The sequence below is a fragment of the Rhinopithecus roxellana genome, chromosome 14 (genome assembly GCF_007565055.1).
Source record: "Rhinopithecus roxellana isolate Shanxi Qingling chromosome 14, ASM756505v1, whole genome shotgun sequence".
NCBI lineage: Eukaryota > Metazoa > Chordata > Mammalia > Primates > Cercopithecidae > Rhinopithecus > Rhinopithecus roxellana.
In genome coordinates this window covers 27,172,699-27,199,068 of record NC_044562.1, presented here as the reverse complement: position 1 = coordinate 27,199,068, position 26,370 = coordinate 27,172,699, and the positions used below count along the sequence as shown (strand labels likewise).

The window sequence follows — 26,370 nt, the reverse complement described above, 5'->3', positions numbered from 1 at the left end:
ATTATTCTGAATGTACAAAGGGGTATAGTTCCTCTTCCTAACATTCTCATTTTATAATGTTTGGCTTCTATTTTAAAAGATTAGTAAATATTTTATGACAATATTTGCTTACATATGTTTCCACAAACCTATTTAAGATAAACTACAATAAAGTTTGAGCCATAGATATCAGGTACATACAAAAAAATAGGCTTGCAAATTTTAGTTTGGATATTTTATATGCTCTAAACTTTTCTCTAACAAAAAAAAAAATCACCAAATTTTCAAAGTGCATTTTATGTTGTTAATTTTACCATTCAGTCTTTGCAATTAAAAAGTGTAATATTTGAATGAATCATTGTCTACCTTCAGAATATATAGCTGAAAAGTCAATATGTTGTGTAGATGATTTTTGAAATAATTTTCCTCCACAAAAGTAAACTAGTAAAAAAGTGGGAGGATGAAACTTCGTAAAATCTCCTCTTGATAGGCTATGACATTTTGCTTTGGATTGTTTTCAATATAACAAAAAAATATTTCTTACATTCTTTCCAAGTTTTTAAATGCTTCAATGTCCTTACAAAAACAACAAAAGTTTTCAGATTTGAAATGCTCTCCTGTTTAATCTTTACAAGTTTTCTCTGAAACTCTGTTTGGCACTGAAATTTTTGATTTATTCAAATAAGATTTTTAAATACGTGAGTGTATATGTGTGTGTTTTAGTTAAGAGCAAAAAAATCTTGTTTGCCCCAATCAGTTGGGACAACCGCTAAGTGTGAGCCATTAGGGCGTTAATTTACGATATGACTTAGAATCATCTGAAATGAATGCACTATTGTCTGAGTCTCCTTCTCTTCAAGTCCAGACAGCTTCTAACTTTGTGGTCAGTAACCAGAAATCCTGTGTGTCCCTCTCTGGACACAGGAAGAAATCGTCCAGGCATAGACGAAAGAGAGAGTGTCACCCTCCTGTGTAAGCAATTCTAACTTCCCGGCAGAATCCTGTGCAGCCCTTGAAACAATACCCGGAGGCCTTTCCAGCCTCTTCTGGAAGCCACAGCTTTGAGAAGAGGTGCAAGAAAACACGCATCTCCCCGCGTGGATGGAGAAGAACCAGTGCGTTCACCTGTGATACTGCACAGAAGTGCTTCTTCCCAGAAGGCTTCGTTTCCCACCTCCTTCCAGCACCTAAAGGCAGCTTTCCCCCCCAAAGTCAAGGCAAGGTAGGAGCTGCTCACCTTCTAAGATATCAAGGGTCCTGGTCCTCTACATCCTTGCCCTGATTCTCCGGCTGCCTGCGGGCCCCACGGTTTCCTCGAGTGGCTGCCTGTACCTTCTACAAGTCGGCTGAGAGGTGGACAGGGCCACAGCTGCCACCACCTGCTAGAGTGGGAGAGACCGTGGCCTTCACCTCGCCCAGAGCTTCCATTTGTCAGAGGAGGGGAGAATGAGGTCCAGAAAGGGAAAGCAACCTGGTTGCAGTAATAGTTTCGGAGACCTCCAAGAAACATCTAGAAACTGCCTAACCCAACCTTTACAGCTAAGGGAACTAAGCCTCCCTGCATCCTCCAATTAAGGGTTTTTCCCACCTGCCCCTATGCAGTGAGTGAATGTTTCTCATCTTCTCGTGACAAGTCGGTCCAAGATCCCCCCAAAGAGACTTCCTACAGAGACAGAGGATGCTGTGTAGAGTAAGAACCATATGGGTAAATTGTTAGTCAAATCCAGACTTTGACTTCTTAAAGCAAACAAGATAAGGCACAGGAAATGAAGAAGCACCCTGCATATTCTAAAGTGCAAAACACAAGTTGGCACTGTTAGTATTTGGCTCTTACGTGGTGTGCTGACTCACACTTTACACACAGAAGCGTACCATCTCTCCCCACCTCTGCTGAACAAGGACAAGGGTAGATGTGGTTTTGTGGGACCTGAAGCTTTTACAATTTAGGGGACTCCTCTTGAGAAATAAATACAATATATCTTAATTTTACAATATTTACAAAAATCTAATGACATAAAGATGTCATTAGGGCTCCTCCCAGTGCCTGGAAGGGACCTACAAAGGTTCCTTAGCTCTGTGCCGAACCCACCTCTTACAGGAACCCCTGCTGGGGAGACGTGGACTGTTTTTCTAGATGCTCATACTCCCTGTCATTACCTAATATTTATAAAACACAAATCAAGCCTGAGTGCCAGCTTTGACCATTCAATAGGAACCCAAGATCATTTAAATCAAGTTTATTCAACCTGTGGCTCATGGGCCACATGCAGCCCTGGATGCTTTTGAACACAGCCCAAAACAAATTCATAAACTGCCTTAAAATACGAGTTTTGGCCCCGTGTGGTAGCTCACACCTGTAACCCCAGCACTTTGGGAGGCCGAGGTAGGCAGATCACGAGGTCAAGAGATCGAGACCAGCCTGGCCAACATGGTGAAACCCCATCTCTACCAAAAATACAACAATTAGCCGGGCATGGTGGCATGTGCCTGTAGTCCCAGCTACTCGGGAGCCTGAGGCAGGAGAATCGCTTGAACCTGGGAGGCAGAGGTTGCAGTGAGCTGAGATCGTGCCACTGCACTCCAGCCTGGCATCAGAGTGAGACGCCATCTCAAAAAAAAAACAAAAAAGAAAAAATTGAGATTTTTGTGATTTATTTTTTTAGCTCATCAGCTATCTTGTTAGTGTTAGTGTATTTTATGTGTGACTCAAGACAATTCTTCTTGTTCCAGTGTGGCCCAGGGAACCCAAAAGATTGGACACCTTGATGAAAATGGTCCATGAATACACTGGCAGTTTCTGAATCCCAGATATCGTTGGTGAACTCAATCCCAGTTGTTCCACTGAGACCCTTTTGGCTTATATGCTCCAAAGTGATTTGTTTCTGAGGATCTCAAGAGTCCCAAAACTGAGATGCTAGCAGTATCTGGAGATTTAAGTCTCTGCCCCCCCCCCGGCCAGAAGCTTCCTCCATCCCCAGCCACAGCTAGTGGATCCATGACAGACATCCTTTGTACCCCACTCCTGTAGAGGAGGGGAGTCTCATTTCTTCAGACCTCTGACAAGTGTCCAGGAGCCACTAGGGAGGTGAGAGCTCAGCCCAGACCTCTGCTCCTTGGGGAGGGCTGTGAGTTTTAAGGTGAGATGAGCTCCACAGTTCCTTCCCAGTCTATTTTTCTCGGCTGAAGAGACCCTTCCTGTCCTTCTGCTTTTTGCCAGGGAGCCCAAAGGACACAAGCCAAGGCCCTTCCCCGGCACTGAGGAAGTGAGGGAAATCCACTTGTGGTGGAGGGGTGTTCTTGGTCCAACCTGGTTCTGTCTCCTCCTGGACAGCTCAATGGGGAATTGTGCCCTAGCAGGTCCTGCCCACCAGCACGGAACTCCCTCATAGCAGAGCTAATCCTGTCCTTTCTCAGTGAAGACAGGATCTGCTGAGGTGTGATTTTAAGGGCATCAGGAACCTATCTCCTGCCCCCACCAAACATGGACACCTGAGATTCTACCTTTAGGGATTAATTCCTTCATGCTAAGTTGTCAGCTCTCAGCGTCCTTTAGAAAAGAACAAATACTTTCCATTTAACCAGTTAAAAGCTTACCCAGTTGAGTTTCTTTTGTTTTGTTTGTTTGTTTGTTTGTTTGTTTTTGTTTGTTTTTGAGATGGAGTCTCACTCTGTTGCCCAGGCTGGAGTGCAGTGGCGTGATCTTGGCTCACTGCAACCTCCGCCTCCCAGGTTCAAACAATTCTCCTGCCTCAGCCTCCCAAGTAGCTGGGACTACAGGCACCTGCCACCACGCCTGGCTGATTTTTGTATTTTTAGTAGAAACGGGGTTTCACCATGTTGGCCAGGCTGGTCTCAACCTCCTGATCTCAAGTGATCCGACCTCCTCAGCCTCCTGAAGTGCTGGGATTACAGGCATGAGCCACCGCACCCAGCCAACCAGTTGAGTTTCTATATGAATGAGGTAGAGCTGGGTGCAAGCCTGTGTGTGTGTGTGTGTGTGTGTTTTATTAGTAGTGGTAGTAGTAGTAGTAGGAATGTACAAGGCAAAAGGCAGGGACAGGGATTCAGGAAAGGAGAGGGAAGAGCACCCAAGACTGACTTCATTCTTTTCACCTAAGGTCAGCCCACAGGGCCCTTTATGGAAGGAAAGTAGGGAAAAACATTTTCAAAGACTTTGGGAGAGGAGGGTTAGGAGGTAGGGGAATTTTCAAGTATGCCTGTGAAAAGCCTACACTTGTTCTGGTAACATCATTTCCTGTAAATTGTAGTTTGAGTGACAGTTCCTTTTATTGTTCCTGAAGTTTTTCCATAAGAATTTTCCAAGTACCAGAAATTTCAATGTGAAAGACAGTTATTGTCTTACCTAATGAATTTAATTTGGGTTTTCATGTTACAAAAAAACTGAAAGGATTCATTTCGGGGAAAAACTATTCATTTAAACTAGTAACATTAAATTATAGTAATTCAATAAGATGATGAAAGTTAGCCAACAAAGATTCAGAAAAAAATTGGCTCTCTGTGTCATTTGTATTTTATAATAAAGAAATGGTTGGTCTCCTTATCTGACCAAGGTATATGCTAGCACCCCATTAGAAATAGAGTCCAAGGTCGGGCATGGTGGCTCACACCTGTAATCCCAGCACTTTGGGAGGCTGAGGTGGGTGGATCACCTGAGGTCAGGAGTTCGAGACCAGCCTGGCCAACATGGTGAAACCCCATCTCCACTAAAAATACAAAAATTAGCCAGACATGGTGGTGCGTGCCTGTAATCCCAACTACTCGGGAGGCTGAGACAGGAGAATTGCTTGAACATAGGAGGTGGAGGTTGCAATGAGCTGAGATTGTGCTGTTGCACTGCAGTCAGGGCAACAAGAGCAAAACTCTGTCAGGAAGAAAAGAAAAGAAAAGAAAAGAAAAGGAAGGAAAGAGAGAAAGAGAGAAAGAAAGAGAGAGAGAGAGAAAGGAGGGAAGGAAGGAAGGCAGGAAGGAAGGAAGGAAGGAAGGAAGGAAGGAAGGAAGGAAGGAAGGAAGGAAGGAAGGAAGGAAGGAAGGAAAAGAAAGAGAAAGAGAGAGAGAGAGAGAGAGGGAGAGAGAGAGGGAGAGAGGGAGGGAAGGAGCAAGGGAGAGACAGGGAGGGGGAGGCAGAGGGGAGGGGGGAAGGGGAAGGGAGGGAGGGAAGAAAGGAAGGAAAGAAGGAAAGGGAAGGGAAGGGAGAAAAGAAAGAAGAAAGAAAGAGAAAGAAAGAGAGAAAGAGAAAAAGAGAAAGAGAGGGAGAGAGAGAGGGAGGGAAGGAGGAAGGGAAGAAGAGGGAGGGGGAGGGGAAGGGGAGGGGGGAGGGAAGAGAGAGAGAGAGAAAGAGAGAAAAGGAGAAAGAGAGGGAGAGAGAGGGGGAGAGGGGGAAGGAAGGAAGGAAGGAGAGAGGAGAGGTGAGGAGAGAAGGAAAGAGAAAGAAAGAGTCCTGTGCAATGGTTTAGCTTCAATTTTTCTAAAAAGGGCAAATAATATAAGACAAAGGTATGCCAGGAAATGAGTGAGTACTTGCTTTGACCTCCACAAGAGTTGTATTTCCCTACTTTTTACTGACAACACATTGAGCCTCTTACAAAAGCAAGATGAAACGGTCATCCCACTTATCCATTGGTTTTATGTTCAGGAATGCCCCAAGAAAGACCAGCTGATACTTTCCATAGACAAGGAGAAGACCCAGAGGAGCCAAGGCCCAAAAAGTTTACTGAGAAGCCCAGAAACTGAGTCCAAAGTAGAACAGGCCTTGAGTTTCCATCCTGGCCTCCTACTTGGAGCCAATTCCCTGTGTAATGGGGACTTGCCCAATACCCAGGCATTCCTCTAACCCCTGCACTCTTAAGCTCTTTATAGTTTCTGACATGATGCTACATCTCCAGTCTTCCATTCAACTTCTGCTCTCCGACAAAAATTCAGCAAGTATTTGGAGTTTAGCAGGGCCAGTGACCACAAACAGACACTGGCTTCTAGTGAGAAACTGTAAAAGTTGCCTTTCTGTTGCCCACTGATAAATGTGTGTCGTGTACACACGTGCCCCAGATGTGCCCTGTCTGCACAAAAGCCAAGCACATCTACCACCTGGAAAGTTTCCACACTGGATCAATTCCCAAATTATATTCTGCTCTGGCATACTGCTAGTCCACCGGGGGCACCTCAAGGAGACCATTTATTTGCTCAACTTGAAATGGACTTTCAGCCTTCTTTAGAAATGGTCTGAGAGGGTGTTTTAGACGACCCAGAACTTCCCAAAATGTAACCAACCATTCCCATCTACTTGGGAATCGTGAAATGGAAATTTGAAACATTTTCCTCAGATGAATTAATGATCCACTTCCTATTTTTTAAAACTTGCAAGTTTATAAATCAGAAGCAAAGGACTGCTCTCCCCACAAAACACCTGCTCTCTGACATTAAGCCTGGAGTTTTAAGTTCCCTGGAGGATGGCTCTGCCTGCCACTTCCCTTCACCTGTATGGATAAAAGCAGTGTGATGATCTGTCAGTAACCTAAAGCTTGACCACTATGGGCCTAGAAGCAAATTATTTTATATGATCTAAATGTTTGTTGAGAACATCACAGCAACTTCATGAACAAATAAACATTTTCCATGTTGATATTAATCCTCCATAGACTTTCCTTCCTGTGTGGAGAGCTGCATACTTTTACAGGTAGTAATCAGATGCCACAAACTATGAGCCTGATTCAACCCAAATTATGCAGAGCAGGGAGTTTTTAAAAAGCTGCTTTTGATTTTTCTTAGCTCTTCGTAGACACTCTTAATGCAGGCCTGTTTCCATCCCCTAACTGACTCCTTTAGATTTCCATAGGCAAGTCAGAGAGAAAGCAAGAAGGAAATTGAGGGTACCTTGCTAGCCGTCTTCCATGTAAGCACAAACAAAAGTTCTAGAATTAAGAAAACACATTCTCCTGCCTTACCGGCAGACTATGTCCTGCACATTCTGAGCCTGGCCACGAGAACAGTCAAGAAAGAAGACGTGTTTTTGTTTTTTTTGTAATTTTTTTAAAAACAAAATCAAGATTTTGATTTCCAGAAATATCCTTCAACCCTAACTTGTTCTCCTATATCTGAAAGGCCCATTCCTAAGAAGAAATGACTGGAAACATTTGCTCTATAATATTCATTGGCATTCATAGCTCCAGTTTTCTTGGGAGGGTTTTGAGGGGGTTGTTTTTCTCATATGCTTGGAGCAGAGTCCCTTCTGGCTCATTTCACGGACTGAAACGTCTAGCTTAGGTAGACCAGGTATTCAGCAGGGTAACAACGGAATTCCGTAGCATCAGATTTAAGGGAAAATAGACTGAAATGATTTGGGGGAAGCAAGGTTTTCAGAAAAAACATAAAAAGTCTTTTGTGCAGAGATGGGCATGGATACATGCTCTCTAAAAATTCACAAATTAAAAGTCAGCCATTCCCAAACTCAAGAAACCCCTAGAGCATCCGGCAGCACTTCTGAAAAATAAATACAAGACCATATTTTCTTATTCATAAACCACTCTCTTACTAGTTCAAACCTAATTTGGTGACCTTGGAGACAACTTTTCTTTTGTAAGTAAACAATTATCATAAGTTGCCTCTAAGTCATTATAAAACTACCCACAATTTTTCTGGCTTACAAAGAAAAATAAGAATGCTTAACATAAAGAGACTACTTTTGATGGTGCCAAACTTAAATGAACAGCAAATAAGGAAAAAGAAGAATTTTTAAAAAAGAACCAATAAGTCAAAGAAAAAAGTTTCCCTTGTATTTAGAGAATGTTCCATTTGAAGAAGCAATAGAATATTGGAGGAATGTCCAGAGGGTAGTCACTGATAGCAGAACAACTCTAAGCAGCAATTTTGAAACCTATGTTCCTACTCACATATAGTGATAGGAGAAAACGTATCATTTTTCTTGTGCAAGTGCCCAAAAGCAAACACACTCCTGCACCATGCTTTCTAAGAACTTCCCCCACCATTTGTTCTCAATGCAGAACCCAAATTCCACCAAAGCTACCAGAATTACAAATGTCATTCCTTTTGTCCTTACCGGGGAGGAATTATTTTACAAATAAACTCACACAGGTGCCAAATGGTGCTGTCAGATTGAAAACAATCTGCATGTTGTTAAATAAGTTGTCCTTTGCCAATATGATGGAGTACTATGCAGCTATACAAACAAGACATTATGCATAATAATTCCTGAGATATATTCTAAAGTAGAAAAACAAATCAAGGTGCAGAAAAGTTTATACTGCAGGTAGACTATCATTTCTGCCAAAGGGGTAAGATAATATTTTTAAAAAGAGAGAGAAATATAATTGTTTGGTTGGCATAGAATGTCTGGAAAAATAGACAAGATACTGGTCACTAGCAGACAGAGGTGGGAGGAAAACTAGTCACCGGACATCCATTTATATCTTTTGAATTTTGTGCAAAGTGAACGTTTTACCCAGTCAAAAATAAATACGATATTTTTTTTTAATCTGACAAAGTATATGTTTCACTTGAGTGTTTGGGTCAACAAGAGTGCAATCTTCAGAATAAAAGAACATTTCCCTTTGGAGGCTAAGAGTTGGCCCCCATAATCCAGGAGTCCCCTTGCATCTAAAAGCCTTCAGGGGGCCGGGACCGTCCAGAAGGAAGGCCCCATGGCTCGCCAGCGAATTTTTATCAGTTCACTGGGGGCCCGGCTGGCCAAGGAGCTCGGCTGCCTGCTGCGAAGCCTAAGCCGCAACAGCTGCATAAACTGGCTGTGCCCCAGCCTGACCTATTTTGGAGACAGGTCAGACCAGTGCATGCGGGGATAAGAAAACAACCTTCCTTGCAGCCACTGGCTGCACTGCCAAGCTGCGCCAGAAGGAGAAACATGGGGGCAGGAGCTCTCCAGCTCCTAGGAGCCTTACCAGCCAGGCTACTTTCTTTTTCACTCACACTGCACCCCAATAACACAGAAGCCTCCAACATTTTGGGACTAAATGGAGGAAAATGAAACAGAAAGGTCATTAAAATGTATCCTTCAGCTTGAAGAATGCTACTTTGGAAGGTATCCTTAAAACTCCTGAGCTTCAATTTTAAAGGAGAGGGAATTAAGAAGAATCATGCACAAAGAAAAAAGAATGCACACAACCTCACGTGCAGAGCCATAAAGACCTTTAAGAACAATGAAGCAAGCTGAAGAGGGGATATAATGAGAAACTGTGCAAAAGCAATTCCACAAAATGAAACACTGTAACAGCATTTTAGGAATAAGAATGGATATATGAGACTCATTTTCAAAAAGCAACGTGTTTGTCAATTCCTGCTCTGCTGAAAAAACTTGTGCCAAATACAAAAAAAAGTTTGAGTTGGAGTTTCAAAAAAAGCCAAGTTAATCTAAAAGAGCAAAGTAACCTTTTAAACTGGGAGGAAAACTAATTAAGAAGCATGTTTTGACATCTCAGCTAATGGTTTTAGAATTTTATTTTTTATACCCATTAAATTGAAGTTATTTATATTAAATAGTTGCTCATAAACTCAATTTTTTGACTTGGCGAAAGCGGACTTTGTGGTGTGGGTGTGTGTGTGTGTGTGTGTGTGTGTCTGTGTGTGTGTGTGTGTTTGGTCTTCATTGTTGTTTCTAAGCCCTGAATTAGGCTTTATCTGCCCTTGGGCAGAGCCCATCTGCTAGTTTGTAGGCTGGTCACTTTCTGCGTGTTCAGAGATTTTTTTCCTCCGAACAAGACTTTTGAGTTTTACTGCTGAGTGTAATTTGCACATAATATGCACCTTCTCATTTCGTTCTCACAGAATCCTGGAAAGCTGGTATGCAGTTCCCTATCTTAGAGATGTCAAAACTGAAGTTCAAGAGGTCACAACTAAAATGTGCTTGGTCTCAATTTTAGAGCAAAATTGGTGATGCAAGAACAGACCACTTTCACCTTGGGTACTGTGCTTTCACAATGCAAGAAAGATCTGAAAAGGTACTTTGGAGTGTGTTTAAATCAAACGAGACAAAAAGCATTCAGTTGCTTTAGTGAACCTCAATTGGGAAACTGGCCAAGTGGGGATTCATAAAGAAGAAACCTATTGCTTTTCTTATAATAAAATGAATTGGACCAATTAATTTTCTTTAGTTCAGGTTAAGCTCAACCATGATGATTAAGACACCCACATGCACACATGCTTTGGCCAAGATTTTCTTAATCATGATATTACATTTGAATATTGAAAGAATTTAAATATATGTTTGGAGACAGATTGTATGAATCTATAATCATTTAAAAATGAAATGCTTTTTGAAAGAAAGAGGTAGTATAAAGGTAACTAGGAAGTTAGTACTCAAAGGCAAGGGCCAATGAACTGGGCAAGAACCAAGAGCCTGTGAACTGCGTAAGTTATGCCTACACTAGAGTTTGCCACAAAAAGGGTGGGGGGAGAAGAGGGATATATTTAAAAGTCACTTTCACTTTATGTATATATATACATTTAGCATATCTGTGTACCTGTAAAAATCACAAAATGCAAATGCAGACTTTCTATTAAAATGCAAATGTGTATGTGAGCATATCAGCATTTATTATAAGAGTACACAATAATTCCACGGTGCAACACAAATTTCACAGCAGTTAACTTTTCTTTCTTAATATTCTACCCTAACTTACTTATTATTTCCAACCATTAACACAAGACCAAATGTATTTAATTCCACCATTGTCTCCATAAATATGCCTACTTTTCAATTATAAAAATTTTGAAAATTTACATTTAAGTCTTGATAAAACTATACTACTTGAATTATCCATATGATCCTATAAATTTTTAAGTGCTAAAAATCAGTGGTGTTTCCTCTCTGTCAATCCTATGTTGTTCAATCAAGAAGTCTCCTATCCCTGTCACAAAGCATTTTGATCACCTATTTTTTTTTTTTTTTTTTTTTTTTTTTCTGAAACAGAGTCTCGCTCTGTCATCCAGGCTGAAGTGCAGTAACACGATCTCAGCTCACTGCAACCTCCGTCTCCCAGGTTCAAGCAATTCTCCTGCCTCAGCCTCCAAAGTAGCTGGGGTTACAGACGTGTGCCATCACACCCGTCTAATTTTTATATTTTTAGTAGAGACGAGGTTTCATCATTTGGCCAGGCTGGTCTCAAACTCCTAACCTCAGGTGATCTACCTCCCTCAGCTTCCCAAAGTGCTGGGATTACAGGCGTGAGCCACTGCGCCCGGCGGCTTGATCAGCTATTTTTAAACAGAATATATTGGATTAGGCCCAAGATGCATGGGGAATTGGCTTCTAGAATTCAGAGTTGATATTCACATACTATTACAGATACAGTAAATATGGCCAAATAAAAGTACATAAGAAAGTGTAGTCGAGGAATCACTGAATGAGTTTAAGGAGCCAAACATACAGCTAGTTTAATAGTTGCCTACCTTGAGTTTTAATCTGTTTTGCTAGGGATGGTAATTTATCAATCACCTCAGTAAGAGGTGGACACAAAAACTCAGACTACTTTGATCAACTTACTATACCACAAAGTGGAGGTGTTTTGTTTTGTTTCGCTTAAAATCCTGCAGCAAAATGTAAAATGCTATGAATTTTGCTGTATGCAATGTGCAAGGCAAAATGCTTTCTCAAGATTTTCCTTTCTCCTAAAAGAAACGTGCATCAAATCAAATTCTTAACACTGTTGCCCTTTATTCAATACAATTTCATTTTCAAAGACAAGTGGCCACTTCTACAGCAGAAATTACCTGTTGGTGGTTTTTAAAAAGATTTATCAGGAAGGAAAGAAGGAAAAGAAGAAGATAAGAATTTATAACACCTATTATTCTTCAACTGTCCTCAATAACTATATTTCACGATTTTCATATCTCCCTTTGACAACGGTGAAACTTTCTAATTATTCTCTCTTGAATCGATGTTTTATAACGTTAAATAGGCATTTTGATAACTGTGCATATTCCAACTAAAAATTGAAAATATATGTATTCTGTTCATTTTGGAGCATAATCTCAGCTTAGATAATTTGAAGAAAGCTTTCCTAAAGAAGAAGTACTCTGCTTCCAGCAAAATCTCACAATGCTATTGGAGCTCAGTACTTCCCAACACTGTAGGGTAGAGCTAAAAGCTGAGTTGTGTCTTGCTCTACCGAAGACTGGTGTGAATGGGACAAAAATATCTTTCCCAATAGGGCAGAGGATAGCCATTAGGGGATTAGTCTTCTCACTAACCTTTATTAGGAAGGAAAGAAATAAAATAGGTATTGAAGGTAAGAAATTATAACACCTATTATTCATCTATTATAGAATTATAATACCTATTGCTGCTTTGGTGTTTATCTTCCAGAAAGATGGCAATATCTGAATTTTCTCAGAAATATCTGAAATTCCTTTTCACAATTCCCCAACGAAAGGCAGCCGGTTCTTGGGTCAGCAATTTTGAGTTGGTACTGAGGTGAAGCCCAATTTAGAGCTGGAAGCTGCTGTCCCTGGGGCAGTGTATGAATACACAGCCTAATACACAAGGAAGAAAAGTTCTTGAACTCTGTATGTATATGAAATATACATTTGAAATACATGACAAAAAACTATTTAATGCTATATCTGGACCCAGGACATGGGAACCATAACAAATCTGAGCTAACTGTAACTTCTGGCTTAATCTATTTCAGGCAGTTGTTCTACACTGCAATGTTTGGTAGTAAATATTTTACATCAGAGAGCATTTAAGCACAGATAGATTATTAATTAATAGGAGGATTATAATAGAAAATATTAGATAATACCCACCAAAATTCTGCTCTCTATGCCAAGATTCATCTTGCTCAAGAGCAAACAAGAGTAAAAAATAACATAATAAAGCCTCATGCACAATTTTTTAGTACTCAAATGAGCACAAAGAATGAGATTTGAAAACCTCACACACAGGCACATCCATGATGCACAGTTATATATCCAAAGCCTAAATCTGGCATGAATTGTACAACCTCAGTTAGTGCTATTTGTTGGAATTTGCAAATTAAGCACAGAGATGGTATTTCCAAAAGATTCCTTTGCAGAAGTTTTGCTTTCATAATAAAAGAAAAACCTATGCAAATACATTGAGTTCTTAAACAAAAGTCCAATAGTTCATCTCAGAATCAACAGTTTAAAAAAGTCGTAAAATGATTCAAGGAAATATTTCTCCTGGCATTCAACAACTGGGAGGTTGTGCTGTTACCTCAGTTTCTGATGACTTTAGAAAGTGCAATCCATAGGACAAACATATCTTCATTTTGTGCAACTAAATATAGTTTAGTGCCAGCATAATTCTTAGTGTAATAATTAAACTCTAACAATGCACATACTGTACACATAAACAAATATCTATTCCTAAATTATAGAGGATTAGAAATATACATGAGAATCACCTAACCATCTATAAACACAGAAATTATGGAAACACGGGTAGAGAGATGTAGTCAATATAACTCTCAGATTCCTGTGTATTTAATTATTCCCCACCTAATTTTACATAAAAACCTGCTATGTTTTCATTAAATTCCAGCTTGGAAGACAACTTTAGGGAAACTTTTGTATTTAGAAATTTAGCAACAGACAGGTAGTAGCTGCCATGCTTTCTACCACCCGCCCCCCGACAAAATGAGAATCTATTTGATGATAAATTCACCATCATAGCCTCAGTTCTAAGTAAGAAATCACGATAGGATAATTAAAAACACCCCATGAGTCTTCTCTACAAACCTACAATATGTAACTGGTTTCAGTTCCTATTTCTTAAAGAGAATTTGGTCAATTCCTCCTTAGAGATTTCAGAGGAAAAGAAGGATTTTCCAGGACAGATAAATTGAAATGATCCTGCTTTGATCTCTGTGGTTAAGAACCCCGCACAATGGAAGATGACCACTGAGGGGCCGCGCTCCCGGCCTTTTAATGCGTAACAATGGTATCACAAACAGCTACTTAATCAATATTTGGCCAGAGCTGCTGAAAACTTCCTTTTCAGATTTTAATTCCTACTTGTAGAACAACCCCAGAGCAGCCAGTGAGATAAGACATTAAACTGACTGCTTAATTGCCTTTTAGTGTCTTGTTAGTTATATATGTACATTCTAAACTGTTCTTTAATCTTTATATACCCTCATGGATAAGTTACCTGTCATACAGAATCCAATCGAACTTAAAACATGTTCTGCTCCAGCCCAAGCCAAACTCTATTTCTCAGCGTTTGTTTGTTGTTACTGTTGCAGCTTTTCATTTTCATTGGCCATCTACTTATGTACAACTTAAACATTTAGTCTTATAGTAGGAAGAATTTTTTGTTGTTGTTCTCAAAATATATGCATTCATGGACGCTGAAGCCGTTCGGATTTAGCGGCCACGCTCCTATTCACGTGATCGATTTCTGTATATTCCACTCGCCTGAACCGCTGCGCGCTGACTGGTTCCGCCTCATCGCCCGGGTGGGTTTTACTGCTCAGCCCTGGGGACTTTTAAATGACCCTTCAGTAATTATTACGCAGTAGAAGCCCCTACGTCCTGGTTCCGGTGCTATCAACAATCAAATCAAACCCCAAAATAAACATACGATTTCAAGCATTAATTAGAAAATCTGCATGTTTTCAATAAGGCTAGAAGGTAAGCACACAGCAGTCAACCAAACCAAATAAGAGAAAAGAAAAAGCTAGGAGCTGAACTCTGGTGTTTCCTTTCAAGTCGTTGCAGCAGGAAAATTGTTACCGCGACATTAACAAATAGAACACGGCGTGGTGTTCTAATAGAATTCAACTTCTGATACTTCCAACACTTTTTTAAATGGGTGGTATTTCTTTGTTGAGTTTTGCAAGGACTTCAGAAAATATGAAGTTTACTCTAAAGAATCGAGACGACGTTGAGGTCAAATTCGTGATCCTAACAAATGGACTTGGAGAGCGGGCTGGTCCGTCCACTTGAATAAAGGATCCGAGGCCATAAACCTGTGATCCTACACCCAATGATTTTAATCTATGGGAAAGTTCGTCCCCCGCCTTCCCTTCCTCCCAACCTTGAACCAAAACGTCCCTTCCTGCTCAGTAACGGGAAAAGAAATGACCCTTCGTTTTCCTTGATTTCAGCAGTCCCTTAATGATAAGAGTGCTCTTTTCATGATTTCACTGGAAATAAAATACTCCAAAGACCTTTAATGCTTTTCTACGTTTTAAACTGATTTATCTTCCCCTACCTCCCCCCAAAAAAGCTGAAGTCGTCCTCGTGAACTTTACAAAAGCTGACAAGCTTACAAATAAAATGGAAACTTGAGCAAAACTTTTGTCACTTTTCCTTTCTCCAATTTTTTAAGAAAGCACTCTTTTTTGTAAACGTCAAATAGGAGGGGACAGATAGAAAAGGAATACAAGCCCCCAACCGACCTATGCTTGAGATCTCTTAGCGGTATCTTTTAAATTGTCGCAAACCTCCCACGCTCACTTGTGATTTTAAAAGGGAAGAAAGTCTTATGAGAGTGTATCGCCAGTCCCCAATCAAAACATCAATTTGGCAATCTGGCCTCTCTCCCCCTGCACTCCGGAGCTGCCACTTCAAAGCCACTACAACAAGTCAGTAATTGTAACGTTGCATCTAAATATTTAAGCGAGAGTCTTGCAGTCGCGTGTCCATTTACAGTCCTCAACTGTCCTCTAATTCCATTACTGCACAAAGCAAAAATGTTTCCCAAAACTCACAAACAGGAAAAGCGTCACCCTGCTGGAGGAGAAGAAGGAGGGGTGGAGGAGGAGGAGGAGATGATGAAGGGGCAGTTTCTATTGATTAGTCACCGCTTTTGTGTTAAGGGCTTTCTTTAAAATAAGAAAAAAAAATGGGGGGAGGTTGCAGAAATTTCACTAATGTGAGCCTCAGGCAAGGGAGGAAAAAAAAAAAGAGGAGAAGAAGGGGGGAGGCGGGCTGTGTCTAGATGAAAGTGAGAAGGACATAAAGGAGGCAATTGAGTCGGCTGCAGCCCGGCGAGCTAAGCTTCGAGCCGTCCAGAGAGTAGGGGAGGGGGCGGCGCGGCGCGGCGCTTTGGCGCAGAGCGCAGGAGTGGGGGCCCAGCCCATTGTGGCGGCGCCCGCGGGCCCGCTCGGCCGAGCCGGGGGAGGAACAGAGGCGCCCATTGAGCGGCCGCTGCGCAGGGCCGTGCCCACAGCCCCGGATGCCTCGGCCACGACTTGGCTCCCCCGGCTACCCCTGCTCCAGTCTCAGTGCTGGCCAGGGGCTAGAGGGATTGGCGATAGCGGGCGGGGGTAGTGTTCGTGAGCGGCCCAGCCCTCCTCTCCTTTCTCCTGAGGTATGAAGCTGGAAGGATGGATGCAGCAAGGGTGCATCATTCTTAGTGCGCCCCCGTTAGGGAGAGCGGGCCTGAGCGCACTAGCTCCGCAAGCTACTCAGCTCTTGGATTGAGCGAGGGAAAAGGGAAAGTTGGGAAAGTTAAGAGGACCATCTGAGAGAAAGACACTGGAGAGAAGAATGAGGGTGATTCTGACCTCATTCAAGGTGGCTCAATCCTTTTGTCCCAGTGTCTGCCAAGCAGACCTCAGGCCAAAGATGTCCCTTGAAAAGCAAGACTCAGCAGCACCCACCAGACCCACTAACTGGAAAGAGGCAAGAATACATCACACTGGTCAGGGGACCCCAAAGTCCCTCCTCTCTCAGATTTCTCCTCCCTCTCTGCCAGGGCGCTAGGAGCGCTTTATCAACATTCATTCTATTTTACAAGCGGCCAGCCTGGGATTTTTGATGCCCAAACAACAGAAAGAAGGTTTGAAGTTTCTAGACTTCAAACTACACCTCACTCTGTCCTTTCTCTGGGCCCCTCTTGCCCTCCAGGGCTCATCTAAAAAGGAGCTAGAGGTGCTGAAGAGACTGACACTGCATCTTCCTTGACAACCCCAAATTAAATTAGGCTTCAGTCTCCAAGGTGTGTGTGTGTGTGTGTGTGTGTGTGTGTGTGTGTGTGTGTGTGTTTCCAACAGCACAGCCCCCACTGGGGAGAATGCTCTGATTTTAAAAATGGTAGCAATTGCCCTTGAATAGCAGCTGGCCCAGCTAGACAGCCCAAAAGACTAGAAACATTTTGTAGGTGAAATGGCCACTTTTTCCACGCTGGAGAGTCCATAAAACTTCCTGGCGCAGCAGCTATTGGGGCTCATTGAATAATTCATCCCTCATTGCAAGCCCATAATGTCTATTCTCAGCCTTTTGTGGTGCTGTTTTCTCTTCTTTTCTCCTTGAATTATAAAAAGGTTGCCTTCCTTTGTTCACATCAAGCTGCTCCGAGCTGGAGCTTTGTCTGGGCTGAGCTAAAGTGTGAGTTTCAATGGACTCTCCAGGCTTTGTCTCCCAAGTTCATCTCCAAGTGTAGATTGTGTAGAGAAGGCCTTCTTTGTAAAAGCTGGAAAAGTTGTACAAATGTTTGACCAGCTCATTTGGGACGTTTTGTCTCCTGGGCCTCAGTCGCCTGTACTGCGAGAGAGCAGCCAGCCTGCCATGCCGGTGCCTCCAGCAACAAGTAGCAAAGCCGTGAGTCCCCAGCCTCTGTGACTGCTCTGGGCTCTTCTCCCCATTGCCCACAGGAACACATTTGGTTTGGGGTTGTCTGACTCCCTACCTTCCTCCCTTCTCAGCACCTCTATGCTGCAGCTAGGCCTGCTATAAAAGCCAAGGTATCTTCTCAGAGACCAGGGCAGAAAAATGCACTCTCCAAAAACAGGATTTAGGCTGAGTTCGTAGGAGGCCTCTGTCATAAAGCAAAGGAAGCATCTCCCCGCCCAACCTGCTGTAGTTGAACACGTCTTTGATTTCTTGTGTGCATCAGAGTATCTACATTTGTTTTTCCCTCAAATCAGCCATTTGGGTCTGTAACTTCTAAATCTAAACGTTCCTTCCAGGTTGTGTACAGATCTTGCATTTCTTTGTAAAGCAGCTGCTCAGGAGAGCCAGTGGCTGCCCTAGAGTTGGGCAATGAAGATAAAAGAAGTCCCACTTGGATGCCACCCTAGGAAGGGCTCAGACCCAGCTAGTCGCAGTCGGCAACGGCTCTGAGCCCACCTGGAAAGCCGTCTGTCCCTCTGGCAACTCCAAAACTAACTTTGCCAAGTGAACTCCAGGTCCCAGGTGAGGAAACTTCAGGCGCGAGTGGGGCCCCTGGCCACTGTTGACCATTTGTGCATTTGAAAAGGGGCAACCATCTCCAAGGCCAAAGCCACTGAGACACAATCCCCCCATCTCCCACTGCAATGATCCCTTCCTGGTTCAACTCTGATGGCATTTCTTTTCTTTTCTTTTCTTTTTTTCTTTTAGCGTGTGTACCCTTAAAGTTTGAGGATGACTTGTAGCCAGTGAAGGGGAAGCAAGCTGCACTTCTGTCTCCCATGAGGGAGATTTTTTTTCTTAGTGCTGACAGTGCACAGCCAAAAAGGAATCGGGGGTCCGTACCCCTAGAAGACAGAGGGTGCCCGCACTCTAAGAACCCAGATCCCTTCCATTTGTAACCCAGAGCTTGGGTTCCTTTCAATTCCCAGACACACACGGGGTTAAACCCCGTCACATTTGAAAATTAATTTCAAACAAATCAAGCCAGTCAACACACACACACATTTATAAGGCAGCCAATGTGGGGGCAACTTTTGGAGGGCCATTGCCCAAAAGAGTTATCTGTCTCTCTCTCCTTTACTGCAGGGAAACTCCGGAGACCAGGGCCTTTCCTGAGAGCATAAAAGCTACTTCAACTTCTGAAGATTCAAGTACCCTCCATCCCCGGCCCTGCAATTGCTCAGAGATGCCCAGTCTCATGTTTAATGGCAAGAGAGTAACAGCTTCCCCTGCCCCCTCCAATAGAGCGCAATTCACAGTTCTAGAATCCCAGGGGCTGACAGTGGTAAGAAAGAAAGATTTACAAAACGGAAAAACTAGGCAGAATAGAAATGTTTGTTTTAATTCCTAGTGCCCCTCTGGTCTTCCACTTCTATGCCCTTACTCAGGCGCAGAGACACTGAGCATGAAGGGGCTTTGATCCGAGCTGGGCTTGGCTGCCTTTAGATCCGCAATGTCAGGGAGCCGATGCCCGCCAAGGTCTCCAGCGAGTGCGCCGCCCAAGGCGCCACCTCTTACCTCGCTCGCTCAGGATGCCGTCGATGCTGTGTTTGGCCTTCTTCTCGCTTTCCTCTGCCTCCTTCCTCTCCAAGTCGGCCTCCTCCTCTTCACCTTTCCCGAATTTACTCCTCAGGATGCGGCTGATGGAACTCACTGGGGGCGGGAGGAGGAAGGAAGCAAGGGAGTGCACATAGCTGAGAAAAGAGGGACTGTGCGGGAAGGAGCGCCCCCCTCTAACCCCCAGCCAGGGCCCTGGAGCCGCTGCCCTGCACTGCTCGGGTGTCCCCTCCTGCATCCCTGGGCGTCCACATCCTTCTCCAGCCCTCTCACCCTGCCACTCAAATCCCCCTCCCTATTATCTGTATCTCGGTACTGAAAGACGGAGCCTGGGAAAACCGTGCCTCCAGGTTAGGGCCGGATGCCATCTTTGTCCCTCGATTCTGGGCAGGAAGCATTTCCCTTCTTGGACTCCAAAGACCGGGCTCTGTTCTCCAATCTAAGAGAATTCTCCCACCAGCCCACTGGGTATCCTCCTTCCTCCCCACCTAAATGCATGGATCCTGCGGTTCGCCTTAAGGGAGGAAGAACCAAAGCCGACCTGTCCACCCCCCTGCCCCCACCCCCGTAAATCAAGTTTCTTTTTTTCTTTTCTTCCTTTTTTTTTTTTTTTTTTTTAAGGCTATAAAGGGTTTAAATTTCAACTGTAGAATCGTTTCCTATTGTAAAAATCAAAAGAAAATGCACTCTCTCCCACTTATTTTTTCCAGATTCCAGTCTGGTAAACAAATCCATGTTCTGAAATATATGTTTCTCGCAGAGGGAAAAAGGGAGTTTCCTTTTAATTAAAAACAAACCCTCCCGTGCGCCCTCGCGCTGGCCCCGTGCTCGCCCCTCTTCTCCCTCCGCCTCCCCCAGGCTGCCCTGGCAGGGGGCTCCTGACCGTCCCTGAGACTCTCGGGGGCAATCGGGGCCGTTGTGAAAGCCTCCACGGCCTTGCGCACACGGCAAAGTCCCTCCCGGCGCGGGCCCCATCTCCCTTCGGTTGGGGTTACCAAAACATTTGTTTCTCTTTAAAAGGGAACATCAATATTAATAAACGCTCTGCCTCCGCCTGAAGTTTCCTGCCCTGCCTCCTAGTCAGAAATCTTCTTTGGGGAGTCCTCAGCGGTGGTCTCGCCACCCTCCGCCCCCAAGACAAGCATTTCACCCCTCCCTCCATAAACTGCCAAGAACGCCTGGTTGTTAAATATTTCAGGGCCTCGGGAGAGGCCACCTTCCAATAGCTGAGACCGATAATTGGGGTGATTACGTCTTGTTCTACCTGCCGGGGTAATAGCGACTGACTATCGCGCCTCCGGGAGACGTTAATGGGCCTAGTACCTGAGGGCACGGTGTTTCGATCACAGACCGCGTCCTTAAGTAATTTGTCTCGGATTTCCCAGCTGAACATGCCCGGGTTTTCTCTTTTGTATTCCTCAATTTTCTTCTCCACGTCAGGCGTTGTCACCTGCTTTAAGAGAACAGGCGGGCAGGCGTTGGTACCCGGTATCTTGGGCCAGGTGGCGGCGGCCCCACCGCCTCTGGGCCTGTCGGGATGCTCCTCCCTGAATCCTCTGGGATGGTCCCCCTTTGTTAGCAAAAAGACCCCAACTCTCTGAAGCACTTTAGAAAGAGACAGACAAGAACACATCCCATGGCGGAGCAGCCTGGGAAGCCTCTACCTCCCGGAGACAGGCCCCAGACAACCGGGATAAATTCAAAAGAATTATAACATCTTGATGGGGGTGGGGTGGGGTTGTACTTTCTCATCACTGGAAATAAGGCAACTCCTTACACAGAACCAACATGAAAACGAAACTAAAAAAGCAATGCTTGAAAAAGGAGCTGAAAAATTAAGTTAAATCTTCCACTTGTGCTTTTCCAAAGGGATATTTATGCTAAAGTGAAGACTGAAATGTAAAGGTACCTATTTAGGTTTTTAAAACTTTGAGTCGATGACAAATATAAATAAGAGAGACTGACTCTTCTCTCCACCCCCAGTATATATACTTTTTTAAAGAAGAAGAAGAAGGTTCCAAAGATTCTCAGAAAGGCTGTGAAAGGGTTTCAGTAGATGAGAAGGAAGAGGAGGGTGTTTGGAGGTCTTCGGTTTACCATAACCCTCTTGATTTTGCCCCGTGGCAACTGGAAGAAAAGACAGACCTTGTGTAATTTCCTCCCACTCAACCCTAGTTGGCTTGACTCTTTCTTTTTAAGAAGGGAACCAAAATAATTTGAGGATAGCACCAAACTGCTTATATTTTTTAATGGAGTCATTGGCTTATTACAAAGAAAACTAATCATCCTAGTTTTTGACTCATTGAAAACAGTTTGCACTGGGGGAGACTGAGGGCGGGGTTTCGGAAACAAACCAGTATGAAACCTGAAGAGGTTCCTTACATTCTTTTTGGAAAGGACAGTGCCATGGGTGGGAGCTGGGAAGACACTTAAGGAAGAAATCGGCAACAGGTGGGCACATACAGCTTGCCTGCTTTAAGTGTTCATCTATTAAAATAATTTGATGAGGATTGCAAGGCTTATGGGCTTTAAAAAACAAATGTGATTTCTCCTTTGCAGAAAGGAGAGAGCTTTCCCTAAGTGTTCATCAAGAAGTGTCCAGGGTGCGCGCATACATACACACACACACCCCTTTACACACCTTCACAAACTTCAAAAATAACTCATTGGAGAGCCCCAGATGCCAGCCGTTCCCCCCTGCCCACTCTTCCCCAAAACAGGGGACCACAGTCTGGGAGCCAGGAGGGCAAGGCCCGCCCTCTCACCTTGGGCTTGCTGCCGCCGATGGCACCAGGACGTATGGAGCCGGTCTCCTGGTACCTGCACAGGATCTTGGAGACGCAGCCGTGGGACACGCGCAGCTGGCGCGAGATGACGCAGGGCCGGATGCCGTGGTGGGCCATCTCCACGATCTTGTGGCGGATGTGGTTGGGCAGCGGCCTGCCGTTGATAAAAACGCCGCCGAGCTGGTTGACGCGGCCCTGGCCGAGGGGAGTGGACACTGTGGGAAGGTGAAAAAGAGGGGCAAGGGAAAAGTCACTGGAGGAAAATAAAAAGCAAAGAACAGCAGCATATAATTTCACAGTCTTCTGGCCCATCCTCATGTTACAGCACCGACACTGAAACTGCTCGACATCGGACTCCCAGACCACGGCCTCCTTTCAATCACATTTGTTCAAATTATTCAGCAATATAGCGCGTGTAACCTTGTGTAAAGACAGCAAGTGGGGCAAAATAATTCTCCCCAGAGAAAGCATCTTCCCCTTCGGGCCCGGGAGGAGTAGCAACTTAGGAGAACCTGTAGCTGGCAGACTGTCTAGCTTGCTCTAGAAACAGCCGCCTGGCGAAGAGAAGTTCGCCCAGGCGCTGGCCTTGATGAACTCTGATCCCGCCGATCCCTGTCCAATTGGGATCGCTCCCTTTCTAAGGGACTTGGGCAAGCTGATAGCCCTTGGAGTTTCTAGCCAAAAGTGCAGCAGCCAAGAGTCAAAGCGGGTCCAGAAAGGAGGCCCAAGCAGCAGTGCCTGTGTCACCTGTTACATCTTGGGACAGAGACCACAGCAGCGGCTGGACTGCTCCTGGGTCCCCTAGTCCCCATTCTTGCTGTGGGTGTTACATTCTACTCTAGGCTGAGTGTGAAGGGGGTGGGGGTGGGGGCGATGAGTATCTCTGCTGGGGCACCCTAACCTCGAAAACCATTGGAAACGGCTCAGGCTTGCAAGGCTTCCTGTCTCCTCGGGATTCCCAGAATCTTCAAGTGGACTGAAAAGCGATTCCTAAACAAGTTACAGAAAGTTCTAGACGCTATTTGACACAAATAGAATTCTAATTTATTTAATTATTCTAAAAATTCCAATCACAATGGCGCGGCTTTAGCCACTACAATTTTGCAGGGCAAAAAAATGCTTCCCGAACTGACATATGTTTCACAAGTGTGGGCGCAATTTCGAGATAATTTCGAGTGGACAAATTGCGGAGAAGTTGTTTCTGCAGCTCAGGAGCTGTTTCACCTCCTTCTCCGCCGCGGCATTTCCAAAACAACAGGGGCAAGTCGCCCCGGCCCGCTGCAGGCCTGGCCGCCCAGCTCCGTCAGGATTTGAAGAGAGCAGCGCGCTCCATTTGCAGAAAGGAAATCGAGTAGGTCCTCGCCCCCGACTGGTGCTTCTTGGGGTGTGGGGTGCCCGGGGAATGGGCTTACTGGAAGCACCAAAGGAGCCTGTGGAGCCTGGGGATGGGGTGAAGCAGCCGATCCCAGGCCCCGGGATCCAGGCGGCGCCCTGAGGCCCTCCCTTACCTTCCAGAGGGAACCCGCTGCGCGGGTAGTTCTGCCCCGGGCCCGGCCGCATCATCCTGGGCACAGCGCCGGCCAGCGTGGTCATCCTGGGGGCAGCTTCGCTCGGAAATTATATCCAGGTGAAGGCGAAACGGAAAGGCGAGTGAGGCGCGAGTGACCCTCGGGAACTATCCGGAGCGTGGAGAGCCCCTCCCCAAAACGGCTGGAGAGAGAGGGAAGGACGCGGGGAGGGGGGCTGTCGGTTCCTAGTCCAGAGGCCGGAGCTGGAACCCGGGAAAGGGGAGGGCGGGGAGGCCCCGGAGTCCAGGATCCCGAGCCCAGGGCGGAAAAGTTTGGTGCGAGTCCGGGCAAATGCTCCCGCGACTGGGGTCCCTGAAAAGGGGCTCAGAGAGCCACAGCGAGCCGGGGAGTCGGGTGAGGCGGGAGCGCGGCCTGCCTGAGTCTCCTCCTGTGGTGACACCGAGTGCGGGGATCCGGGCTCGGGAGCATTTATTAGTTCTTTTACCCAAAGCTTGGTCAGGAGCCCTGAGCTGCGATTGGCCGATGGGGAGACCGTCCCGGGTGGCGGAGACACGCGCTGATTGGGCGACAGCGGCCACTTTCTCTTCCCATCTCTGGTGGTGCCGAGGCCTCTGCCGGCCCCGAGGGGGACCCGCGCTGCGCCCCTTGCCCAGGAGAGAATGGTGGCCCGGTGGAAACTGAGAGAGACAGCCCTAGGGAAATGGCAGTAGCTGAGGGTGGAGAAGAGTCTGTCTCTCTGTCTCTGTCACTCCGTGTGTGTGTGTGTGTGTGTGTGTGTGTGTGTGTGTGTTTCTCTGATCTCTCTTTCCTTGACTTTCTATTTCTCTGTCTCTCTGTCTCTTTCTGTGTCTCTCTGTGTGTGTCTCGCTCTGCCTCTATTCCTCTTGTGATTTCCTGTGTCTCTCTATGTCTCATTTTTTCTACCTGTAGGTCTCGCTCTCATTTCTCTTGGCTTACTGCCACTGGAGGGGGCACAATTCCAATAAGAAGGCATCTGGGGCCCCAGACATATTTAGCTTTCCTTCCTATGGTCAGTGCCCCTTGGCCTAGGCTTGTTAAGGGGTCCTCCCGATGGGGTTTCTCCCGGGAGTGAGTCCAGGGTGCGCTGATGTTCTTTTGTCTTCTCCGTTTGCAAGCTGGGCTAGTGTGAAGCACAGGCAGCCGTCGCTAGGCCCAAGCACTTGTTAGTTGAAGGCTGGGGGTATGGGGGGAGGGTGCAGAAAAAAAACCAGCTCCTCTCCTTGATTTAAAAACAGCTCTGGCAAGTTGCAGCTCTAAATCTCCACGTGTTGATCCCCGATGCGTCGACAGAGATGTGTCTATATGTTAAAGTTTTGCCCGGCTGCAGCGTTTGTTCTCAGGAATTTATTATGGCATTCAGACTAAACTGCTGGAAAAATAAAAGGAACGAAGTCTTGGCTAGGAGCTGAAGTGTCCCCAGCAGGATATGACGCCAGGAGTGTTGTAAAGGCTGTCTGTCCTTAGAGAAGGTACCATTGTGCATAGCCTTTTATTTATAACTTGGTAAGTGCCAGCGAACTCGCCTCCTTTACACCCCCGAGTGCCAGCCCCGCGCTCTGCACTGCGCTTTATTCGCTCGAGTCTATTCAGGGACTGTCACTCCGGGTCCGCGAGGTATTCAGGGCCTTAATCAATCAAAAGGATGAGAATCGGGCAGGTTTTTCCCTTTGAAATAAAGGAAACAATGACTTCTGGGCTTCAAGTTCCCCCTTTTCCTTTTACGATTTTTGAATTTTTCCTACGCCAGGAGTTCTCCACTCCTCTCTCTCTGTTCTCCTCCCCCACCTCCTTTGACAGTTTTGAGGAGAACTCGGGCCCCCAACCCTACTTCACCGTTCCCTAATTAAGGCAAACTCAGAAGGCAAGATGGGGGGGCGGGAGGGTTGGGGTATAGCTGCTCAGCAGTCCACAAGTTGGTCCTTTAAAAACCCACCCACCATAGGGGAAAACAGACAAGCTTTCAGCCTGCCTGATGCCAGAAGGCTTGGTTGACCCTCAGAGCCACGGGGACAGGTCTCAGGAGACTCCCAAAAATGTCTGGACCCATGAGGGAGGCATGTGCCTTGTTTAACTTGGTTTTACAAATAATGATTCCATTTTTTCAAGGGGAAAATTTTCTTATTTTCTTTTTAAGGAGTTGGGGTCACCAAAGCCCGTGTCCTTATTTTTTAAGCCACTTCTCAGAGACAGCATTTTGAGAATTAGACTTTTCCAAGTTTTCTTCTTCCCAAAGGTTGAGCAGAGCCGACAGAGCACTTTCTGGGGTCAGCGGTAATTGTTGGGTGAAGGAGGTACCCGAAGTGTAATTTGAAGAAGGCAAGTGTAGGCTCAACTCTCAGCTAAAATAAACTCTGGCACCCCGCGAGCAGTTAAAGAACATCTAGGACTGAGTCTCATTTGTTTTTGAGCCGGGGGCTTGGCCAGCCCCTCCCAGACTCCACCCGTCTCTCTCCTGCCGGCAGTTTTCTCTCCTGAGAGCCGGCTGATGCTGGAGGGAGGCGCTTGCTTCAAGCTTCCTTCTCCCGGTCCCTTAGACTGCAGAGTCCGCGAGACCGTTGAACGGAGGTACCTCCGGATGAGCCGGGTCTTAAGTGTCCATGGGGGACTGGTTCATAAACTAGCCTCCACTTGCTATAAAATCGTACAAATGGAGGCCACGAGGATGTGACTCTGGAATCAGGAGGCGACTCACTTTCTCTCCCTTCCGGCCTCTTTCTCTTCTGCCAAGCGCTCTGAGGTTCATATGTATCCAGATGATCAGCTCGGCCCTTCTCCACCGGGCAGTGGCCAGAGGTGCCCGGAGACTCGGAGAGGGGTGGATGCGCACCCTTAGGCTCTGGACAGCTGGGCCACATCCAAAGACTTCGGGA

General features: G+C 45.4%; 1 protein-coding gene across 5 annotated transcripts in view; it reads right to left on the bottom strand.

The window, feature by feature from the left end:
• PAX3 (paired box 3) overlaps window positions 1–23,925 on the bottom strand; it is a 99,633-nt gene extending 75,708 nt beyond the window's left edge. For 3 of the 5 annotated variants that reach the window (XM_010355443.2, XM_010355446.2, XM_010355442.2), the window contains exons 1-4: window positions 23,459–23,925; window positions 21,930–22,165; window positions 20,488–20,617; window positions 19,126–19,260 (exon numbers count right to left, since the gene is read on the bottom strand). In XM_010355443.2, the coding sequence (XP_010353745.1) occupies window positions 19,126–19,260; window positions 20,488–20,617; window positions 21,930–22,165; window positions 23,459–23,543 (586 nt within the window). In that variant the 5' untranslated portion in view covers window positions 23,544–23,925. Of the gene's footprint in view, window positions 1–18,595; window positions 18,720–19,125; window positions 19,261–20,487; window positions 20,618–21,929; window positions 22,166–23,458 lie in introns of those variants that run through there. The other 2 variants (XM_010355447.2, XM_010355444.2) reach the window with 2 other exon arrangements.
• Window positions 23,926–26,370: the final 2,445 nt, after the last annotated feature.